The sequence below is a fragment of the Brassica oleracea genome, chromosome C3 (assembly GCF_000695525.1).
Source record: "Brassica oleracea var. oleracea cultivar TO1000 chromosome C3, BOL, whole genome shotgun sequence".
Classification (NCBI taxonomy): domain Eukaryota; kingdom Viridiplantae; phylum Streptophyta; class Magnoliopsida; order Brassicales; family Brassicaceae; genus Brassica; species Brassica oleracea.
In genome coordinates this window covers 32,521,086-32,543,787 of record NC_027750.1, presented here as the reverse complement: position 1 = coordinate 32,543,787, position 22,702 = coordinate 32,521,086, and the positions used below count along the sequence as shown (strand labels likewise).

General features: G+C 33.3%; 3 protein-coding genes across 3 annotated transcripts; 1 reads left to right on the top strand and 2 right to left on the bottom strand.

Annotated features, from left to right (window-relative positions):
- Positions 1–469: 469 nt before the first annotated feature.
- On the top strand, positions 470–2,877 carry LOC106333981. The gene is made up of 3 exons (XM_013772356.1): positions 470–750; positions 1,782–2,124; positions 2,516–2,877. Exons 1-3 carry the CDS (start codon positions 555–557, stop codon positions 2,853–2,855), a joined length of 879 nt encoding a protein of 292 aa, XP_013627810.1. The 5' UTR covers positions 470–554; the 3' UTR covers positions 2,856–2,877.
- Positions 2,878–7,822: 4,945 nt separating this feature from the next.
- Positions 7,823–8,909, bottom strand: LOC106328807. Its single transcript, XM_013767326.1, has one exon. It carries the CDS (start codon positions 8,721–8,723, stop codon positions 8,046–8,048), a length of 678 nt encoding a protein of 225 aa, XP_013622780.1. The 5' UTR covers positions 8,724–8,909; the 3' UTR covers positions 7,823–8,045.
- A 6,674-nt stretch (positions 8,910–15,583) lies between these two features.
- Positions 15,584–21,165, bottom strand: LOC106328806 (receptor-like protein 12). The gene is given in 4 exon segments (XM_013767325.1): positions 15,584–15,654; positions 15,657–16,519; positions 19,261–19,694; positions 19,696–21,165. Coding segments are annotated over 4 exon segments (2,838 nt in total).
- Between the last annotated feature and the right edge of the window lie 1,537 nt (positions 21,166–22,702).

Here is a 22,702-nt window from a genome sequence, read left to right as displayed (position 1 = left end):
GTGTAAAATAACTTATCCCTAATTGGATGATTTTTTAAGCCTACATGTCATAGCTCTCCTTTGAGTTTATTGTGCTTTTAGTATGTAAGATTAGGAAGAGACGAAATCAGTAAAGATAAAAAATCAATTAATAATTATTTTAAAAATGTCAAAAAAGATTAAAAAGTCAGAAGATTAATAATACTAGAAAGAAATGAAACCAGTAGAGATAAAGAAGCAATAAATGGAAATGATATCATAGAGAGAAATAAAAAAAAGTCAAGAAGAAAATCAAAAGTTTCTGTGTAAAATAAAGATTATTGGGCTAAAAATATATAACCCATACCATAATAGATTATGTGGTCTCTAATAACAAGATATGGTTTTGTTTAATTTGTCAAAAAAAAAGATGGTTTTGTTTAAGATAATAGAAGTATAAATATAATGTTAACATATGGTCAGCAGAAAGGATATATACTACTCACAAAGCTTTTCCACCACAAAAAACAAAATTCAGATTTCAACAAAGAAGTTCTGAGATTTGGGTTTGTTATTGTTAAAGATATATTACAGTGATGAATTTAGGGAGTAATAACAACAATGAACGCAAACAATTCGCCTTTGACCTCAACGTCAAACCTGTTGAGGATGACAATTCCGATTTTCCCGAAAACTCAGATTTGTGTACGATTTGTCTCGAGCCGTTGGTCAACACACGGGACGATCGTCGAACATTTGTTACGCTAAGATGTGGCCATAAGTTTCATCTCGGTACGTAATTATATTTTTAATTTACCAAGAAATTTTAAATGTTTGAATGAGTATTTATATTTTAGTTATGTAAAACAATTCCCTTTCAATTCGTTTGCAGAATTGTGGGTCCTTAGTTTCTTAAGTCGTGCTAATATTCTCTGATGCCTCTTGTTGTAAATATTCCTGTTTTGGAACGCGCTAGGCGCTAGTCGGGTGGTCGGGTTGGGTCTAGTGCCTAAAGAAAAAATCGGGGATTAATCGAAAATTATGCGGGGCGGAATTTTTAGATTGTTTACTATTTTATAAAACATGTTAATCTTTAATTGTGTATAACATTAATACATTTTCATGTTTAAGATTGTATAAAACACACAAATAGAATATATAAACTTAATATAGTGTAATTTTCATCAAAATTATGAATATAAATGATATTTATAAAATTTTAGATCAAATAAATAAATAAAAATATTATTAAAAATAAAAAAAATAAAATAAAATAAAATAAAAAATAAATAAAAAAAATAGATTAGGCGGCCGCCTGGCGGCTAGGCGGCCGACGGATATCCGATTTTTTAAACCGATTTGGTATAAATCGGGGCGGAAAAGTGACGCGTAACGCCTAGGCGGCCGAGTTTTAGAACAGGGGTAAAAATACGTACTTTGGATTGATTTTTGTATAATATTTTCTTTATTTGTGTGGACAAAATTGTATAAGATTGTCTATGATGTGATATTTTGGGCCATATATATTTTATTAAAAGAAGATGAAACTTATATTAAAGTTGCATTAACTCATAACTTTTTGTTCTATGCCACACACAATCTATGTGTTTTAGTCGAGAAAAAATGTCCTAGCAAATAAGATATTATTTAGGGCATTAGTGAGAGATAGCTTGCATACAATGTTAATTGTACATTTTACTTAGCATAGATCATACAGTCATGTGTATCAGGAGCTTAAATAGCTTTCTTTTTTTCTTATGCGCTATTGTTATTTTGTAGAAACGGTTAATGATTTTGTCTTGACATTTTTCCTTTGTGTATAGATTGTATTGGTTCAGCCTTTAATGCAAAGGGCTTTATGCAATGCCCAAACTGTATGCAAATAGAACCAGGTCAATGGCGATATGCAACCAACCCTCCAATCCCAAATATTAGTGAGGGTGACTGGCTTACCGAAGAAGAAGATGATGATGCAAACAGTGATAGGGCTACACAATCTTCTCTTGCTGCTTCTCTCGGTCCATATTTCAATAGCCACAGGATCACCGCCATAGAGGAAGTCCAACAGAGGGCTCCACCATCTCGTCAATTGACTTTCTCAAGGGTTTTAGAGCCTGGGGTGATGGCAGGGAGACACTATCTTGCACATCCATCTTTCCACCACAAGTAATGTTTTCCTGCCTTCAACTTTATTTAATAAGAAAATCCGTGTTTATATCCTTTTTGTCATAATCTATACAAATGAAAACTAATTTATACAAATGAAAAACTGGGCGACATCTGCTTAAAATATCACAAGAAGAGAATTTTAATCATTTTTGGATAAAATTTGTAGATTTTGCTTTACTTCAAACCCTAGTTTTTTTAACATTATAGTGTGGTGTAGTGGTAAATTTAGAAGATGCTTAGCTTATTTGTAAACTCTTCTCTCCGATTTGGACTTTCATTTATTGAATTTTACTCAATTATATACTCTTTTTTACTTAAAAGTTAAATTCATAGTTAAAAGCAAAAAAATGAGTTCATATTAATAGATGAAATCTTTACCTTTTTGCAGTCCCTCAGTACGCAATGCCCCACTGTTTCCGCCTTATCCAAACACCGGCACACTGCAAGTTAACGGGATTCCAGCAGCACTCTTGGGCGATTCATCTGCACCAGTTATGTTTTCGTCTGGTAGGGAACAAGTGGCTGGAGGAATCTCACATTCTTGGACTAGTTTTACGTATGAGACGCCGAGGGGTTTTCCCAGCAGTAGCCGTGGAGGCGGAACAAGTGTTAATGACGGTGACGGCATTGGAGTAAGCAGCAGTAATGGTGGAACAGGTGGAGGTGGAAACGGTGACTGTAATGGAATAAGTGGTGGTAACAACTTAAGCGGCTGCAGACCTGCTTAAGCAATTCTGTTTAGTTCATTACATTCTCATGAATCTTTGATAAAAGAAAGTGAACTTGGTCTTTTCTTAATGATTTCAGAAAACTTGAGACTATTTCAGTTTATTATATTTTGGTTTTTTTTTTTGTCAACAAAGTTTTTTTATAGATAGCCTACTCCCCAACATTGGAATAAAAGTTCAATACAAATGATAACCAAGCTAAACGAGCTAAGAAACCGCTGCTACAAAAGCCGCGGGAAATACAAATATAACCGATAGAAGCAAACATTATACATAGACAATAAGAGACGTGGAGAAGTCTTCTAAACTCAAAGCTAATATTGGTGAAAAATGAAAATCATGCCGTAGAAATTAGAGAGTATAGAAGCTCTCGTCCAAGATATTTTCTCAACCTCCACATGTGACATTTCTGATTCCCTTTTACTTGGATTTTGCAAATTCATGTGGTACATCACATATCAGTTTTGCAGCCTGTCAAATCTGAATAAGATAACCAGTCAGCTCAGTTTGGTTTGTCCTTTTGAAGTTAAAACCACAATCTATTGTTTCTTGTATATATCTCAGAACCCTCTTTGATTCCTACAGGATGTCTTCCTTGGTTGTAATAATCTCCTAGATATGTAGGAAGCAGTACTACCAAGATCCAGTCTAGCTGCTGCCAAATATAAAAGTCATCCTACTATACTACAATAAGCTTGGGATTTGTAAGTTCTGCACCTTCCTCATAATCTTTTCCATAAGATGTAAGAGGTGTATTAATACTCTTGCAGTTCTTGATTCAAAATTTGTTCAACAACTGCTGAGCATACTTCTTTTTACTTATAAATATTTTTTCTGGTGTGCAAATGATTTCAAAACCAAGAAATTACATTAGTTTTCCCAAGTAAGTCATCTCAAAAGCCTTTTAAATGTATGCATGAGTTGTTCAATCATGCTTTCATTTCTTTCGGTTATAATAAGATCATCGACATATGTATAGACTAATTACCATGATTTCTCCTCCGTGTTCTTGAATTCGTTGCTACATCACAATCACATATCCAGTATCCTTCTGATATGAATAATGCATTGATTTTTTCTATACCAACCTTATTGTGCTTGCTTTAATTCATATTAAGCCTTTTTCAATTTAAAGCATGTTTTTGACCCCTCTAGCTCATAGCCTAGTGGTTGTTCTACTTCTACATATAACGTACGTAATTTCTTTATTCAAAATGTGGAATTAACATCCACTTGATGCATATTCCATGTGTTTTGTGCAATAAGGACTATCAATGTTCTGATCATATAATGCTTGGGGTGTTCAGGAAAGACCTTCAACCCCAATCCAAGTTACTTATTCTGCAATATTCATATCTCCCGTATATAGCAAGTGCTGTAATTACCTAGACCTAGACCTAGAACGCTCCTCTGTAATTACCTAGACCTAGAAGGCTCTTCTGGAACAAAGGTTTCTACATATCACACTCCATATGTCTGATTAACAATATTACTATAGATCCAATCTATAGTAATATTGTTAATCAGACATATCACTTTTAGTTTCTGAATAAGCCCAATCGCATCAGTTTTCACGATGTAGATCCACTTGACTGTGAGCATTTTCTTGTCTGCAGGTGTTTCTGTGATTTCTCAGATATTGTTCTTGTTGATCACAATAATCTCAGCATCCATCACTTTCCTCCAATCTCTATGTTTCACAGCTTCATCAGTGATTCCAGGTTCCTCACATGTAAAGTAACATGCTTCGTGAGCTTATCTTCCTCATCATTACCTTGTTTTTCCTCTTCTTGATATATATTATTTGACATTCTCATTTTATACACCTTGCTTGATGAACAACTACTTCCTGATCCATATCCACTTAGTTGAAATGGTATAGGAATCTTTCTATTCCTTGTACATACTCTAGTTGTTGGCCATAGAATATCTTCTTGAGTTTCAGTACCTTTATTTTGAGATGTTATGCTACTGTTTGTTGAAATTTCAAGCTGCTCCTTTCTTTCTTCACTTGTTTTCCGATTCCAACCTGTACTTTCGTCAAGGACCCCTTTTTTTTTGTGCAACCGTCAAGGACACATATGCTTCTATCTTAAGGGGTTGAAGACTTTTTCTTAAATTATGTCAATTTAACCAATTTTAGTAAATCAGATGGATCTTCTTGTTGGATCGGGTTCTGACCTTGGTTCTTTCTTATCTGGACTCACAATAGGCTCTTCTGGATGGGCCAAGTGGTTTCATGAGAAAAGTTCTCCTGGTTGTTAAGTTACACTCACTCTACTGAACTCCTATCACCGGTAGCTCCTATATATCCAGGTTGCAGTTTGGTGGGGCTCTTGTAGAGCCATAATTCTAATTCTCCTCATTCCTTACTATCGGAGAGGGTTCCAGGAGACATTTCTAGAGGAGAGAGATGATGTCATTCTGGGAAATAGTAGAGTTGATAACCGCTTGTATATGCTGGAAAAGAGCCGCAAAAGAAAGGTTCTACAGTGTCCATGAATTGAACATAGCCAAGATCTTATCGAGTAGTTGCTGAAAATCTGTTTTTATCTTCTTTTTCTTTTTTTTTGAATTATATAGAGGTATCCCGACCCCACCGAAGTGAGTCCAGACTAGCCACGTTATCGGCCCATGTGTCGGTCTTTTGTCCTTGGCGATACCAAAATTTTAATTCTCCAGTGACCGGAACTCGAATTTAGGTGACTTCACTGTATTCGGCTTCGCCTTCACGTTAATCACCACTGGACTACAAGTCCTGGTTATCTGTTTTTATCTTTGACATAGCCAAGATCTTATCGAGACCTAATCAGTATGTCAATGTCTTTTATATTTTTTGGAACTACTTGATGGAAATCTGTTTTGTAGCAAATTGGGATCCAAATCTGACTTGTATCAAATTTACATCACTTAATAATGAAATATTGATTATTATTACAAAAATAACTTTCACCTTTATCATACATGCACCACCCAAATTGTGTTTTGGTGAACTTGATTCTGTTATTTCTTAATAATTTGCAAGAGATTCTCTTGAAATCCAACTTTAAAGTTTACTAGATCTTGACCGCACATGATTATTTTCATTTTTATACATATAAATATTTGATTTACATGATTAGTGGTATATAATTTTAATGTTTATCATATTACTAATAGTTTAATATAATTTATTGTTTCAAATTATTAATGATATCTCTCTTAGTAAAACATGAACATTAACTAAAACCTTATATGATGTGATATTTACGAAAAATTATGTTCAATTTGATATAACTTAGATATTAATTTCCCCTGTGTTAAATAAAAGATATTAATTTCCTTACGATTATACTTGTATTTTAGATTTAGGTCATACATATATGTTAATCGAATTATTTGTATGAATTAAATCTTTGACTGAATAACCTATATTAAGTGTAATTTATTAAAAGTTCGCTTCATTTAAATTATTAAATCGGAAATTGTAATGCATTGTGTTTGTTTTTGTCCTTTTAAACTTGAATTTTTTTCTTTATTATCTATATTTAGGTTTCTTATGTTGTCAATTGGTGATTTAGACTTTTATCCCCAAAACTCTTGGATTATTTACAATGAATCTTTCAATGTTAAACTTTTATTTGCAATTCTTCATCTATCATACATCATGTTATATAATTAACGCTTAAACCTACAATTACATTTGATAATAACTACACTGAAAACAAAAGTATTCACATGAAATATATTTTTCAATCGTTCATATGTTATTTATGTTAATGACATAAATTGATACAATATAGATTGCACATTCAAAACCGCACAAGATAAAAAAAAACAAAAACAATTACATTAATGAATAATATATGAATATGGACTATATAAAAATAAGCTTGATTATATTTTTGTAAACAAACAGCCATATACTTATATTATTGAAAAATAAAACTAAACCGACAACTATATTTAATAACAGAAACTGAATGTACTTTCAAAATAGCATTTGTAGACGGATCATTCATATTGATAGCATATTTTCAATAGTTTGGCACAAAATTCTAAATTAACAAATTCTAACTGTTTGATATGAAAGATTTAATTGAAATATATTATGTTACATTAATATCACAAATTTAATACAAAATTGTACATGAGTGTAATATAATTACAAAATTAATTAGATACTTAAAAGGTTTATTTTAGTAAAAATGAAATAGACATTTATATTATAATAATTACGAAATTAATTAAATATTTAAAAGGTTTGTTTTAAGTAAAAAAAGAAATATACATTTATATTTTAAATAAAAACGAAAGTAATTAAATAGTTTAAAATGTTTGTTTTGATGAAAAATAAAATATACATTTATACTGTAAATAAAAAGATATCAAAAGATTTTATCCAAATGTAATTCAGAGAAAATACGAGAATCTATTTGATTTTTTAGAATAGTTAAAATAATTCAAATATGTATAGAAAAATCTTTGAGGGGGGGGGGGGGAATATTCAATCTAAAATTTGAGGTGATTTGATTTTTAATGAGGTTTTAGATGATTTTAAGGAATTGTAGAGAATGAAATGATTTTTGTTAAACCAAACTAGAATATCACCTAAAACCATAGGATTTGAGTTTTAATTTTTTTAATTAATAAACTTTATCCAAACCCTCTAAAATCACTTGAAAACTTTAAAATTCCACAACTTAAAATATTTTCAATAACAATGTATTTTAGAGTATTTTATAAAATGTCAAGTTCAATAACACTGGATTTTAAATGAGCTTTTAAAATTCATGTTTCAATAACCATGGATTTGTCATTTTAACACAAATAACTTAAAACTCTCAATTGAATACACACCCCTTAAATAATTTTCTAAGGGATTGTCTAACATAAAAAATCATACATAAAATGATGTTGTTACTTCTATTTTAATATTTTAAAGGAATAGATTCTAGAATAATTGTTGTTCAACAACCCGACTAACGGATTTTAACACGATTTATTTACTTATAAGTTATAATATTGCTTTTGACAATAACTCTAAAAGAGTACACAACAGTATATATATCTGTTTTCTTATTCGAGCGTACAAATTCATAATAGAATACAAATTACTACATATGCTGATGTTTTTTAAACATCTCACTTTTATTTTGAATGGGCATGTCACTAATACGATTATCATTTATAATTTGTACGTTTAACAATTTACTGACCATACTTGGCCTTATACTCTCTCCAGAGTTGGTTCACGTCTTTCCCGAGCAGATCAACAAAGAAGCTGTCACTATAGCCACTCCTCATCTTCTTATTAAGCTCCGCCACAAACCCATTCCTTAGATCGTTACAATAGTCCAAGAACCTCGCAGTGACGTCATAGCCCTGGTCCCACCTATCACCACCACCGGGCCCTACCCAGTGACCCGGTGCATAACCCGCTTTCAGCCTCACATAGTCCGCTATACCTTCGATAAGGCCACCTGGACCGTTCCATTGCCAAGAATGAACCACCTCGTGATAAATCACGCCGGTGAATTCCCTCTTTACATCTCCCGAGAAACCCGCGAGATACCCCGCGTTAAAGTGTATCTCGCTTCCCGAGTTGGTGTTATACGCCACGCCGTTCCCGTTCTCCATGAACAGAGTGATCTTTGTAACGTCTCTTCTGTCCGAAGGGTTGTTGGTTTGCTGGAACAAACCCCAGACGAAGTCCGTCGCAGATCTTAGTGACTGTGTGCCGTAGCTTACGCCGTCGATCTCTCCCCGGAATCTTCTTCCGCCAGCGGAGTCGCCTGTGTTGTCGACGACCGAGAAGTCAACTGCCTTGACCAATGATGAGACAGCGAGCATCACAGAGATTACAAGGAAGATTTTGTGACACGTCATGATTATTATAGTTGGTTGTTCTAGCTTTTGTTTTTGGGTTTGTGATCTGCTTAGATCAAGACGCAGTAGCTTTATACAGAAACAAGAAAGGGATTAATGAGGAAAAGTAATCGAGGACTGTGGGTCAATGAAGTTTGATATCAATATCACATATTTGCAAGTAGTTGATATCAAGTGGAATTGAAATAAAAATTATATGATGGCTTATTAATGACATTATTGATATCAATATCACATATTTTGCAAGTAGTTGATATCAAGTGTAATTGAAATAAAAATTATATGATGAGATTATTGAAAATTTGAATTCCGCCTAGGACACTAAGACTTATTTATTAATAAAAATGTTTTAAGATATTGTATACAATGCTTTTATTCCATAATTTATGTATATGATATATTAAACGTAAATATTATCTTCATTTAAATCGTTTCGTTGATTTATACATACAAATGAAGTTTTAAACATACTTTATTTGTGTTACAAAAAACACATATTATATTTATTTTTGTAAACTAGAATAAAATATAATTAATAATTTAATTACTAAGCTTTAATATCAAATTAGGCTAGTATTGTGTTATAAAAATAGCTTAGTAGTATAAAAATATAATAAAATAGTGTCATAGTATAAAAATTTATATACTAACTTAACTAAATAATTATCTAAAATTAGTTAATTATAAGGTTAAATATTTTAATTTAATATTCAGTTATTTTTATGATTTTCATACCATTAAATATTTATTATCAAAACATTAACTAAATGATCTAGAAACTTTTTATTATTATTTTTTATATAAACTTCACATATGTAATATATTTAAATGGAAAAATATTTTTATTTGTTTATTTAACTCTACTTTTGCATTTCGCAAAAGTATAACAGTTTTAGAATATATTTTCATTTTTAGAAAATTTAGGTTCTTCACAATATATTTTGACTAATCAAACATCATAATACATAAACCGTAATTTTACTGTACCGCACTGGTTTTATATTCTCGTGACTAATATAATTTTATATTGTGTGTTACCAAGATCATTTCCAACTTCACTCTTTCACACTATTTATATTCAAAATTATGTTTTGAAGTAAAATATTTTTCACTTCTATTCTGTATCTAATTTTGTAAAAGATTACAAAATAAAATTATTCCAAAAGTTTGAGTAAATATATACATGATATTAGTTTTTATTCATTATACTATTTTAGAGCAAATATAACACGTCTCTGTAATCAACGTATCAACCTCAACAACGTTTACTCTAAACAAAATATTCCGCTATTCTCGACGTATATGACCTCCAAAATATTTTATATATTAAAACGTAAGTCACAACCTTGATTTATGTGTGATTTTTTAAAAATTGATCTAATAGACCTATTCCTAAAAATTCATGTTATATTTAATCTCTAATCTTATAATTTAAATTTTGGGCTTACAAGAAATTTTTATTGGACTATCAATAATTGGATTTAAACAATAGATGATAATCCATTGGATTTATAAATAGTATAAATTAAATAGATATAATTTAATGTTATAATACTATATCTCTATTTGTTAATTATTTAAATATTTGTCGATGTTAACTTTTAAAATTATAAAGATTTTTTTTAAATAACAAAAATTATATTATCTAACAATAATTAATTTTTACTACCTTAAACCAATGAAAACAAATTTTAAACTATATAGTTTATTTTAAAAATTAAATAAAAACTAAATGTTTAATTATTTACTCGATCATATAAATCTATGAAGCAAAAAGTTTAATTTTTTAAAAAAATTCTAAATTTGTGAAATATTACAATATTTTTGAATATGACAATAAAACAATATTTTACTAATATTTATATATATAGCTATGATTTTAATAATTAAATAATAATCCAAAAATATATATATACAAGAAGATACAAATACATGTGAAAGTTTGAAACAATCTATTCAATGAAAAAAATATACCGTAAATTTATTATGTTTTAAAAATTGATAGACACATGCATATTATAATATATATCAATTTAGAATTGAAAACAAAATATTTATATAAAAATAAATGAAAATAAAAACTTGCGCGGTTGCATGGATCGAGATCTAGCCTCATCTTTAAAATATAAATTCAAATATCGAAACAAAAACCCTACTAAAACCAAATGATAACTTAAAATTCTGCGTTCACCCAAAATCTTGGCATCATCCACAAATTTTACTCTATGTACTTTCCATAAAAAAGGTGAGTAATAGATTCTTCACTCACAAGGCTACAAGCCTCAGAGATGAAAAAAAAAGGATTAGGGTTTAGATCTGCCACATCCATCCAGTGATAAATCGTTGAAAATACAGTTATAGAAAAAAAAAAGATAAATCGTTGAAAATAAGGAATGTGAATGAAAATTAGAGCCACTGTGGTTGAATCTAGCGAGAGGCAACAAATTCAAAAAGACGACGGCTAAGTTTTGGGGACGATGGCTAGGGTTTTGGAAAGGGCGAGAAGCGGTTCTCAAAGGCGACGAGGGAGGCGGTTCTCGGTTCGTGAAGGGTTTCTAACACAAAGGATAACCTTCATGTTTTACCAAGCCAAGTACGAACCTAAACTTCTAATTGATCTTATAAATAAATGTACTTACCTAAAATATTAATAGTTAAATAGATGACATTCATAAAAACATAAATGCATTTCAATCAGTTTTTAAATATATGGAAAAATGTCTAAGTGACACTTTTTGTGAAAAGAAGTATTATTTATATAATACAACTCAGATACCAAATATACCAAAAGTACAATTAATTATCTTTTGGTCACTGCTAATTGTATAACACCTATTTGATCAACTCTCTCGGTGTCCCATTCCACAGCCAAAGCAAGAAATGAGTGATTTTAAAAACGTAAAAGCTAGTTACACTTAAAATTTGTCAATCAAATAGAATTTTATTTCTTTTATTTATTCTAATTATTGTGCAAACAAAATAAAACATTCATCCACTATTATGATAAGTACAAAGTTGGATGAGAGTAACTTCTTTTTTTTTTCCCTTTTTCCCATTTTTTCCTCACTTTTCACTTCTTACATTTATTTTTTTACTCCAAAAACTACCAGTCGCAAATGTTTGTATTTAATAAAGGAAGCAGCAGCGCCACAAAAATCGACGACCATGACTTTTCACTTTTCAGACAAACGTCAACTGTCTCATTTTAATGCGACGATGTCATGGACAAAAAAAATTGGAAAACAATAAACAATAAATGTGGTGTATATTCCAGAACATATTCTGTTTGACTCTTCATACTCTCAAAGGCCTAACTTTTGAGAATTATTGGTTTATACATGATAATATATCATCAGTACAAATTTTAGTCGTCTGACTATTTCTTACATGAGTTTTTGAAGTCTTTTCTTTTCCAAAAAACGTAACCATTCTTTTTGACTGGTGATATATCTTTTGAATATTCATATCCTCAAATATAAATATCAATCACTACAACTTAAACTACTAGGTTTTTTCTTACTTAGAACCCGGTCATTCCAGGATTGGTTTATTGTCACTCATCCCAAACCAACAAATTTTAATTGTTCATCGAACATCAGACACTTAGTCAAATTCAGTATCTTCATTCCAACCTTTAAGGAAAATAAGTGTTTCAACAATTAGAGAAATAAACGATTGTGTATGAAAAACTTCTATGATCCATTTCTTTGAAAATAAAAATACTTTGGTTGTGGGTGTTACATTGTTCCCCATCAGTAAGTAACATATGCTCACTAGGATCGTAACTGTTGATGGTCTTACACCTCTCTCATATTTTCTAGCAATGGAACTATGATAGTCACCATGATCACGAGTAAGATGTGGAAGGGCATCTGCATTTGGTGTATCATCATGAACCTCAACCTCGACCTGACTGTGGACCCGTGTCAAAGGATTGAACTCTTAATCTCTCGTAACCCTGAGTTGGATTTTCGGACTTGTCAACGTCCTTAACCATTTTGTCTTCCACAGACATAAAATTTGTTTCCAAACTCAACATAACAATAGCTGATGAACACATGAACACATATTGTTACAACTTCATATGAAGCTTCGATCTCTCGTCCTTGGGATTGGGAATATGCACAAAATTCTTACACCCAAGACCCTGAAATGAAAATAATAAACATCCTTACATGTTCAAACCCTCATAAAAAATCACCATCCAATGAAATACTTGTTGATAAATTTAATAGATGAATAGTTGTGTTCAAGGGTTCACCCCATTAACTCATCGCTAAGCATGACTGTGATATTAAACATCATTCTCTCGCCACTCATTATGTTTATCGTTTTAACCAATCCATTCAACTGTGGATTCTTATACCATGCTATTTTAAATAAGTATCAAATGGTCTACAATATTCTCCACCATTATCATTGCAGATACGCTTTAACTTCTTCTCTTTAGTTTCCCAACTAATGCTACAAAATGCTTGAAATATTACATAATCTGAATTTCGTCATCATGCAAAAAACTCATAACTTCCTCGAATGATCATCAATGAATATACAAAATATGATGCATCACCAAGAGGTTTTGTCTTAATTGGATCATACACATCTGAATGCACCAGATCAAGTAACTCGGGTTTCGTATAAGGCGCATAAGACTTGAACGATACTCCAGCAAAGTAATGTGCACACTTATGCAAGTTCATACCAGAGATTTATAGAATCACCTCTTTCTTAGACAACAAAAATATTCCCTTATCACTCATGTGACCGAGTCTCTTAAGCCATAACTCCATGGAACCATCATTCTCCACCGCATAGACAACATCTTTAGAGACCTTAACCTGCATCCAATAGAAATATGAAGATATATTACCTCTAGCCACAATCAAAGAATCACATGAAAGATTCAATCTACCACCACCGTGTAAACTATAGAGACCATCAACATTAATTATTCCTATTAATATCAGATTAATTTGAATATGAGGAACATGCTTAACATCCTTAAGCACAAGTCTAGTCCCAAGACTAGTTTCCAAGAAAATATAAAAAATGCCAACAATTTATGTCAATCTATAATTCTCCATCTTCATAAAAGTGTGGTTCCTTAGAGTATAGGTAGAGAAAAAATCTGTTGTGATGTAGCATGAGTAGTGGCTACACTATCAACAACTTGGCCGGTGTCTCGGCATGCAACATTAATGGCATCACCCTCAAGCATAATTAGAAACGTATTATCTATAACTAGCACCTAATCTACACCTTTTGCTTGCTTTCCCTGCTTCTCGTTCTTCAAATTCCAGCAAGTTTTCTTCATGTACCATTTCTTTTGACTTAAATAGTATTCCATATTTGTAAATCTATTGGACTTGCTCCTAGTCCTTCTCATGTTATTGTTACTCTTGCGCTCTTTATATGAACTTTTCCCCTTAACATAGTAACAAATTCATCGAATGTAAAATACTAGCATTCGATACCCTTTTTGCTTCTTCATTCAAAACATTTTTATTCTCTGAATCTATCAAAATAACAAATGCGGAGTTACAAAACATCTTAAGAACTTCCCATGATTCCAGTAATGTATCAAGAAGCCACATACCGTGAATCTCATCATTAATGATTAAGCGTTTAAGCACACACCAATTAACCTAATGTGCCAACAATACCACAATCGAATAGTATGTTATTGTAGCATTTTAGGATCGAATCCACAAAGAACTAGAGACTTATAACACCAAGAATACATAAGTTTTCTTAATCTAAGCAAACAGAAAGAGGTTTATGATCTAAACTAGTGAAATACAAAGATACCCAAAAACAAATACAAGCAAATAAAGACAAGCTCTTGGGTCAAGTTATTGATTAGAGTGATAAAATACTATCTCAAGATGCTAAAAAAATCAACAATTGCTAATCTTTAGGCCTAGAATCACTAATTTAAGCTAATCCACCGCCGTGGCAATGGCTCCTATGCTAATCAAGTTCTTAACATCAAATGTATTTGGTTAATTACCATCAAGCGTGCATTTAAATCAAGTCCTAATAGCCACTGAACATCCCTCTCATCAACCATCGTTGGCTAAGCAAGTAAAGCACATTGATTGATATTTCGAGCATTTCATCGAACATCTTTCGGTGCTCGGAGTACTCCTGTTTCAGTTAAATTTGGTGATTGGGTTGTTAAATAAATTTGTTTTGCGTTGTGATGAAGCATCTTCAAAGTATATATCTTTTGGGGGAAAAAATCGTCAAAAATATACATGTGTGACTATGAAATCAACTACTCCCTCCGTTTCATTTAGTTTTTGTTCTAGAATTGGACAAACCGATTAAGAAAATATTTAATCTTGTATATTTACTAAATAAAAATATCATTATTAGTACACATAACAACATTTCAACCAATAGGAAAATTGATTGAAATATAAAATTAATAAATTTTGCATTGAAATTATAAAATGACACTTATTTTGAAACAAAAATTTTAATCTACAACGACAAATAAACCGAAACGGGGCAAATATTTCTTTGTTTTACTAAAAACCCGTTTCTTCCAATAAAAAAAAAAGATAGTGCATCAGAGACGCACAACTATAAACAAGAAACAACGGCTCATACAATACAAACATATTTCGGGTAGCTGAAATGATTCCCAATTATTGATGCTTAAACTTCTTTAGCTGCAATCCCGTTCCGTCTGGTTGGTTGATTTTCTTCTTCGATATTCTTCAGCTTGGTTTTACGAATGATATACAAACATAGAAAGATCAATACATTAATTTTGTTTATTCATTCAACAAGACAAGATTTTAGTCCTGAAGTTTTCATGTAAAGAACGTTACCTCTTTAATGATGTGTGGTTCTTATGCTTTGTGTTTGTTTAGGCCGAAAAGGTTAATGAGCCACTCTGGTTTGTAGGAAACAAGTATGTTTCTCCAAAGAAAACACCTGGTATGAATCCTATTGCAGCTGCAATCCAACTTAGCATCTCTTCTTGTTCTTCCTCTTCTTCTTCTTCTTCTTCCTCTAGCTCTGGTGTTTCAGATTGTTTCCATGTAGCTGTGTGGATATCAACACAAACTTCATCAAGTAAAGGACCATGCAGTCCCAGATTTTCCCCGGAAGAAGAGCAAGGCTTTGTGCGAAACTGAGTGCCTCCCGGTACTAAACCTACAAGCTGGTTATGAGAAAAGTTCATGTAAGCAAGGTACGAGAGGTTCCCTAGCTCTTGCGGGATTTCTCCAGAAATTTTGTTTTGGGAAACATCCAGTGACTCTAGCTCCGCCAGGTTTCCCATTGATAACGGGATCTGCCCGGTGAAAGAGTTGTTTGTAAAGTTGAGCACATGAAGCTCTTTCAATAAACCAATGGTCTTTGGTATCTCTCCTTCAAATCTGTTCCCCGAAACGTCGATCGCTGTGAAGATTTTTAGGATGCGTACTAGCTCCATTGCAACACCTTTATTAATCAAAACCATTGAAGCAACATAATAGCCGCTACCCATGTATTTTTCGTTAGACTGATCTCCAGCTTCAGTCGCTAGACTGAACATTGCAGTCCAGTTCACAAAGAAATCTGATGGTAAAATTCCTTTGAAGTGGTTACTAGACATGTCGAGGATTCGCAACTTAGGAAACCCTGTTTTTGTTATCGGTCCATGGAAGGCATTAGAGCGAAGGACAAGAACTTGCAGCTCTTGCAGAGAACTCAGCCAGGAAGGGAATTCGTCATTTAATTTGTTTCTTTCCACATTTAGAACTACAAGAAAAGTGTTACGGATCAAAGATCTTGGAAGCTTTCTGATGCGTCCTGAATTGAAGGATCACTTTAGCTGGATGTTGGATATGATCCGAGAAGGCAAATGACACTTTTGGAACTGAAATGGATTGAAAGGATCGTCAAGAGATGCAGAATGACTCTTGATATACCCACGATCTAAGGCTAACCACCTAAGAAAGAATGAATGTGTTGGCTAACCACCAAACAACCCACAAAGATGAATAAACGGAATAAACTCAAAAACATAGACTGATTTTATTCATAAAAGAGTTTAAATATTTATACTAGATGTGGTCAAAGAAAGATATAATTATTTGTGGGAATCACACATCTAGGAAATGAAAAATTTGACTAGAAAATAATAAATGAGTCAAAGTTGCTGAGTTTGAGGTGGACTGGTCAAGGAGACCCTTAGACTACTGTACAGGTTCATTCTGGTTGTTCGGGTCCATGGTGGTAAGGATCAAGAAGTGGGCTTGACGATCCGTACGGCCCAAATTCGCGAGAACTGAAGATCACCGGTTTTGTAAATTGGATAACTCTTTCATCTGAACTCCATTTGATCTGATTCTTGTTCGAGGAGTTCCGTAATTGAGTTGAGAACATTCTCCAAGTGATTCCATGCATAGAAGCCTCGAGGTTTGGAAGATATGAGTCAAACAATGAACATATATCTTTACTGCTTCCATGCTGGTTGGCTCCAATGGACTGATCCACGAACCGGGGCACATCATTCTCTTCCTCTTCAAAAAGATTTGTCCTCAAATCTGAAACATTAAAAGGAAAAGTATTATAATCAAAAGAACCATAGTCGGCACAATGCTCACCTTGAGTTCGGTCCATTTTTTGAGTGGAAGATGATTCTTCTTGGTTGGCTTGATGACCACGAATTTTTTCTTCATCTAGCTCCTCCATTGGCTCATATGTGAAGTCATCGAAAATTAGCAATGGGTCTTCTTTTTCTGGCTCGGTTTCAACGTTCTCATTCTCCAAAGTCACCAACGGTCTTTGGTTTTGACACTTGTTAGCATAATGACTGATTCTATGGCATTTGAAGCACCTGATAGAATGAGCTTTGCTTGTGGGTTTCACAGCTTTGCTTTTATCAGAAGACAACACATTAGTTTTCAAATCAGAATTTGAAAGAGAAGAAAAATTACTTTGATGTTTTGGTGCAGGAGAAGTGTTGGTGTTTCCCTTCTTTTTGAGTTGCCGGATAGCATGAATTGCCTTATGCAACATCTTATCCAAGCTGACAGCTCATTCTGATCAAACACATCACGGTTGCTTCTCTTGGCTTTGGTGAAGGGACGATCACCACTTCTGACCCACTTCTCATCATCATCGAACTTGTTTTGTCTCTTCCTTTGGTTTTTGTGTTTCTGCACAAAATCAAATCCATTAGAAGCAAACTGTTTCTTATTTCCAAAAATCATTTGCTCTTTTTCTAACACAGTTTTAAAAGGAAAGTAAAAGTCTTGTTGTGGTTTTGATTTCTTGAGAAGTTCAAACATCCTGAAAACACTTAACAAAAGAGTTAGCAAACAAAAATCCTCAAACTCTCAAAGTGTTTAGCTCACGATTTTTAGGTGATCACTCAGAGTTCTTTCCACTGGTTCAAAGGATGATAAGCAGTCAAAATTCAGCAATCAAAGTCCAAAAAAAACTTTTGTGGCAAAAAGAAAAGATAAAGAAAAATGAAAAGATTTTTGATATGGATCCGCCTTAACTGTCCTAAGGCTGGGTTTCTCTTCAGTCAGCATGGTTTCTCTTCCACCACTCCCCCCTGGATTTCTCTTCAGAAGTGATTCAAGCCAAAACTTTTACTTTTTTTTTATAATAACTGGCGATCACAAGGGAGTAAAGAAACATCCCAGATCCAACAAGAAATAAGAAAAGATAATCGTGGAGAGATGAGAAGATGAAAATATGAAATGAAAACAAACTAGTCAAAGTGGCTCTGATACCACTTGATACGCCCTAAATCGGGAAGGATCACTTTAGCTGGGTGTTGGATATGATCCGAGAAGACAAATGACACTTCTGGAACTGAAATGGATTGAAAGAATCGTCAAGAGATGTGGAATGGTTCTTGATATACCCACGATCTAAGGCTAAGCACCTAAGAAAGAATGAATGTGTTGGCTAACCACCAAACAACACACAAAGATGAATTGGCTGACCGCCAAATCAACAAGCCGTTCACACCAATGAACTAGCTAAAGAACTCTCTCTCTCACTCAAAGAAGAAACGAAAATAAACTCAAAAACATAGACTGATTTTATTCATATAAGAGTTTACATATTTATACTAGATGTGGTCAAAGAAAGACATAATTATTTGTGGAAATCACACATCTAGGAAATGAGAAATTTGACTAGAAAATAATAAATGAGTCAAAGTTGCTGAGTTTGAGGTGGACTGGTCAAGGAGACCCTTCGACTACTGTCCAGGTTCATTCTGGTCGTTCGGGTCCATGGTGGTAAGGATCAAGACGTGGGCTTGACGATCCGTACGGCTCAAATTCGCGAGAACTGAAGATCACCGGTTTTGTAAATTGCATAACTCTTTCATCTGAACTCCATTTGATCTGATTCTTGTTCTAGGAGTTTCGTAATTGAGTTGAGAACATTCTCCATGTGATTTCATGCGTAAAAGCCTCGAGGTTTGGAAGATATGAGTCAAACAATCAACATATATCTTTACTGCTTCTATGCTGGTTGGCTCCAATGGACTGATCCACGAACCGGGGCACATCACTTTCCCACGAGTTGGTTATGACCAACGTCAAGCCACCTTATACTTTCGGTTATAATCTCCGGAAGACGTCCACTAAGACAGTTTTGTCTAACATTTAGAGTTTGGAGAACGCTATTGAAGTTTCCGACGCAAAGAGGGAATGAACCGTTTAATTTGTTGTTAGATAAATCGAGTATGGCTAGAGAGCGCAACGCACATATGAAAGAAAGGATCTTTCCCGTTAAATTGTTGTTGGCGGTAAACAAGTAACTCAGGGTCACCCCATGATTCGTTGGACTTCCGAAACCGACTAAAGTGTTGCTGGAAACGTTGACGTATTGCAGAACTGGAAGCTTCCGTAACCATCCAGGCACTTGGCCTTTGATTAGGTTGTTGGAAATGTCTAGCTTCTTCATGTTGCGTTGGGTTGGTATGAACTCTGGAAACTCGGTATCTGATACCGCACCCTGACAATTACAACTCACTCAACAGTGGAGGGTCTGAAACCAAACTAGTGTTTTCAGATGAAACAAGGTTTCCTGAAATATCCAGTGTATCTAGTGACTTGAGAAATGGTAAGTTTGCATTCAAGTCAAGTGTAGTTGTGGTGTTCAAGTGGGAGAGGTAAAGACGCTTTAGTGACTTGAGATGCGAGAAGATGCTCAGGTCAACTGAGCAGCCTTGGGTGTTGAGATGGGAAAGGTCAAGTCTCTCAAGGTTGGATAATTTGGAGATGGATCGGGGGATTGATCCCATGAAGTTGTTATTACCAAGGCGTAAGTCTTCTATCTTAGGTGATAAAGATATATTCCCAAGCTCAAGAGTGCCATTGAGTTGGTTATTTGACAAATCAACATAAGCTAAAGAAGGAATGGAAAAGAGAGAAGAAGGGGTGGTACCAGTAAAAGCATTGCCGCTTACGTAAAAGAACTCCAAGTTGGAGAGTAAGCTTATGTTAAGTGGAAGCTTGCCTACGTACTTATTGCCGTAGAGCGATAATTCAGTCAGCTTTCTTAGATTTAGTAGCATAAGAGGAAAGTTACCACTAAGCTTGTTGTTTTCAACAGATAAGCTGGTGAGCGTTTTCAAACTGCCAAAAGAAAATGGGATTTCACCGACAAAATTTTTTTGTGAGAGATCAAGAACAGTGAGATGGGAAAGACTACCTAGTGAAGTTGGAATTTCACCTCCAAAGTTGTTCTCGCAGAGGCTAAGAGAGGTGAGATGAGAAAAAAAAATCCCAAATGAAGATGGAATTTCACCAATAAAGTTGTTAGCACAAAGGCTAAGATTGGTGAGATTCAAAAGGTTTCCAAGTGAGGATGGAATCCTACCAGTAAAATTGTTATGAGAGAGGTGGAGGGTGGTGAGTTTAGAAAGGTTTCCAAGTGAAGCTGGGATTTCACCACCAAAATGATTACTAGAGAGCTCAAGAGTGGCTAGCTTAGAAAGGTTTCCAAGTGAAGATGGGATTTCACCACTAAAATGATTTCTGGAAAGGTCAAGAGTGGTTAGCATATAAAAGTTCCCAAGTGAAGATGGGATTTTACCAATAAAATCATTATTTGAAAGGTCGAGAGTTGTTAAAAAACGAAGGTTTTGAAGCCTAAAAATAGAGATTTTGGAATTGAGCTGACCATGGAGGCAGCTGTCACTAAGGTTGAGCATGATCACATCCCTAAAATTAGCATCGCATCTTATACTGTCCCAAGAACAACAATCACTATTATATACCCATGACACTGTCTTTGGAAGCCCGTCTATACAAGGATTTTGAATCTTGAACTCGTTTTTGATCTCCAGGATGGCATCCCTTTGTTCAGGATGACACAAGTGTCTAGTAGGAGCGGCAAACAAATCTTGAAACAAGAAGAGAAAAGAAAGAGAAATAGGAATGAGACTGATCGAATTCCAAAAACCTATCATCTTTAAGCAAGAATGAAAATTTTGATGTTAACATATCTGCCTTCCCATCTCTATATATACAGTGATTATTTAATTATTTTACAACAATATCAAGTAATAAACAGTTGGGTGATTGATTAAGCAGCAGATACTTTCTTTAGTTTAAAATTTTATCTTTACACACAAAAATTTTACTCCCTCCGTCTCACTTTATTTATCGTTTTAATTTTATACACACAGATTAAAAATATTTAATTTTACATATTTTCAAAATAAAACTATCATTGTCTATACATCTAATTATACTTCAACCAATAGAAAATAAATTAGAGAATATTGTTAATAAATTTTGCATTAAAAATATAAAACGCCATTTAAAATGAAACAAAATTTTAAATTTAAGATGACAACAAATATAAAACGGAGAAAATATATCTCAATCAATCATTTTAAGTATCTAATCATAAACAAATATATATATATATATATATATATATATATTTGTTTATTTATTTTTCGGTTGGCTACCTCAACATAATTGCTGTGGTTGCAAATATGAAGTTTTTTTTATTAAAATGGAGGATTACGATTTACGACTTTATTAAATAATTAATCTTAGATTGCGATCCGCGTTTGAAAACGCGGATTTGAATTTTAGATAAAGAAATGTTAGTTGGTATTAAGTAATTTTTTTTAATTTTGATCAACATATTTATGTTATTAAAATAATTATATATGTGTTTTAATTTTATTCATTTTTTTATATTCTATCCAGATCCGTAGTTGAATCGGTAAACCCAATGATGACATGAGAAAAAAGGTGGATCGGTCAAATATGAATGGGTTCTAGTCTTTTGGGAAAATATAAAACAATCTAGTTTTCAAATGACATACATTTTCTGGACCATGTATTTATTAATGCATTGATAGAATAAGGAGAAAACTGCCAATAAAATCCTGAACTTTCAAATTAAAGCCAGAAAAACTTTCAACTTGTGTTTGAGCTAAAAAATACTCCAATTTTTAAATGTTGACCATTTTAACTTTTATTTTTTGTTGGCTGGACCATTTTAGAAACTTGAAAAGTCAACTATTAAACCGTAAACGTCTGTTAACTTGCTAAACAACATCATTTTAAATACTACTAAAGATTTTTCTTCGACACAATTACCATTATTCTCAGCCTCATTATTACACTACAAGAAAACAGGGGGATTCTGATGGCCGAAATCGTCGGAAATTCGTCGGAATCGGTCTATTCCGACGAATTTCCGACGAACCCGTCCGTCGGTATCGTTTCGTCGGAAAAAAAAAATTCGTCGGAATTTCGTCAGAAATTCCGACGACTTTCTGACGAATACCAAGAAACGTCATTCTGACGAACTTCCGACGATATTACGATGCGGCTACACGAGACCAGAGTTCATCGGAAAACTACAATTCCGACGAACGTGGTTCCTCGGTTTATTCCGACGAACTTTGGGCGTCGGAATTTACCGACGGACATCGGTCGTCGGAATATACCGACGAACCACGTTCGTCGGTATATTCCGACGGA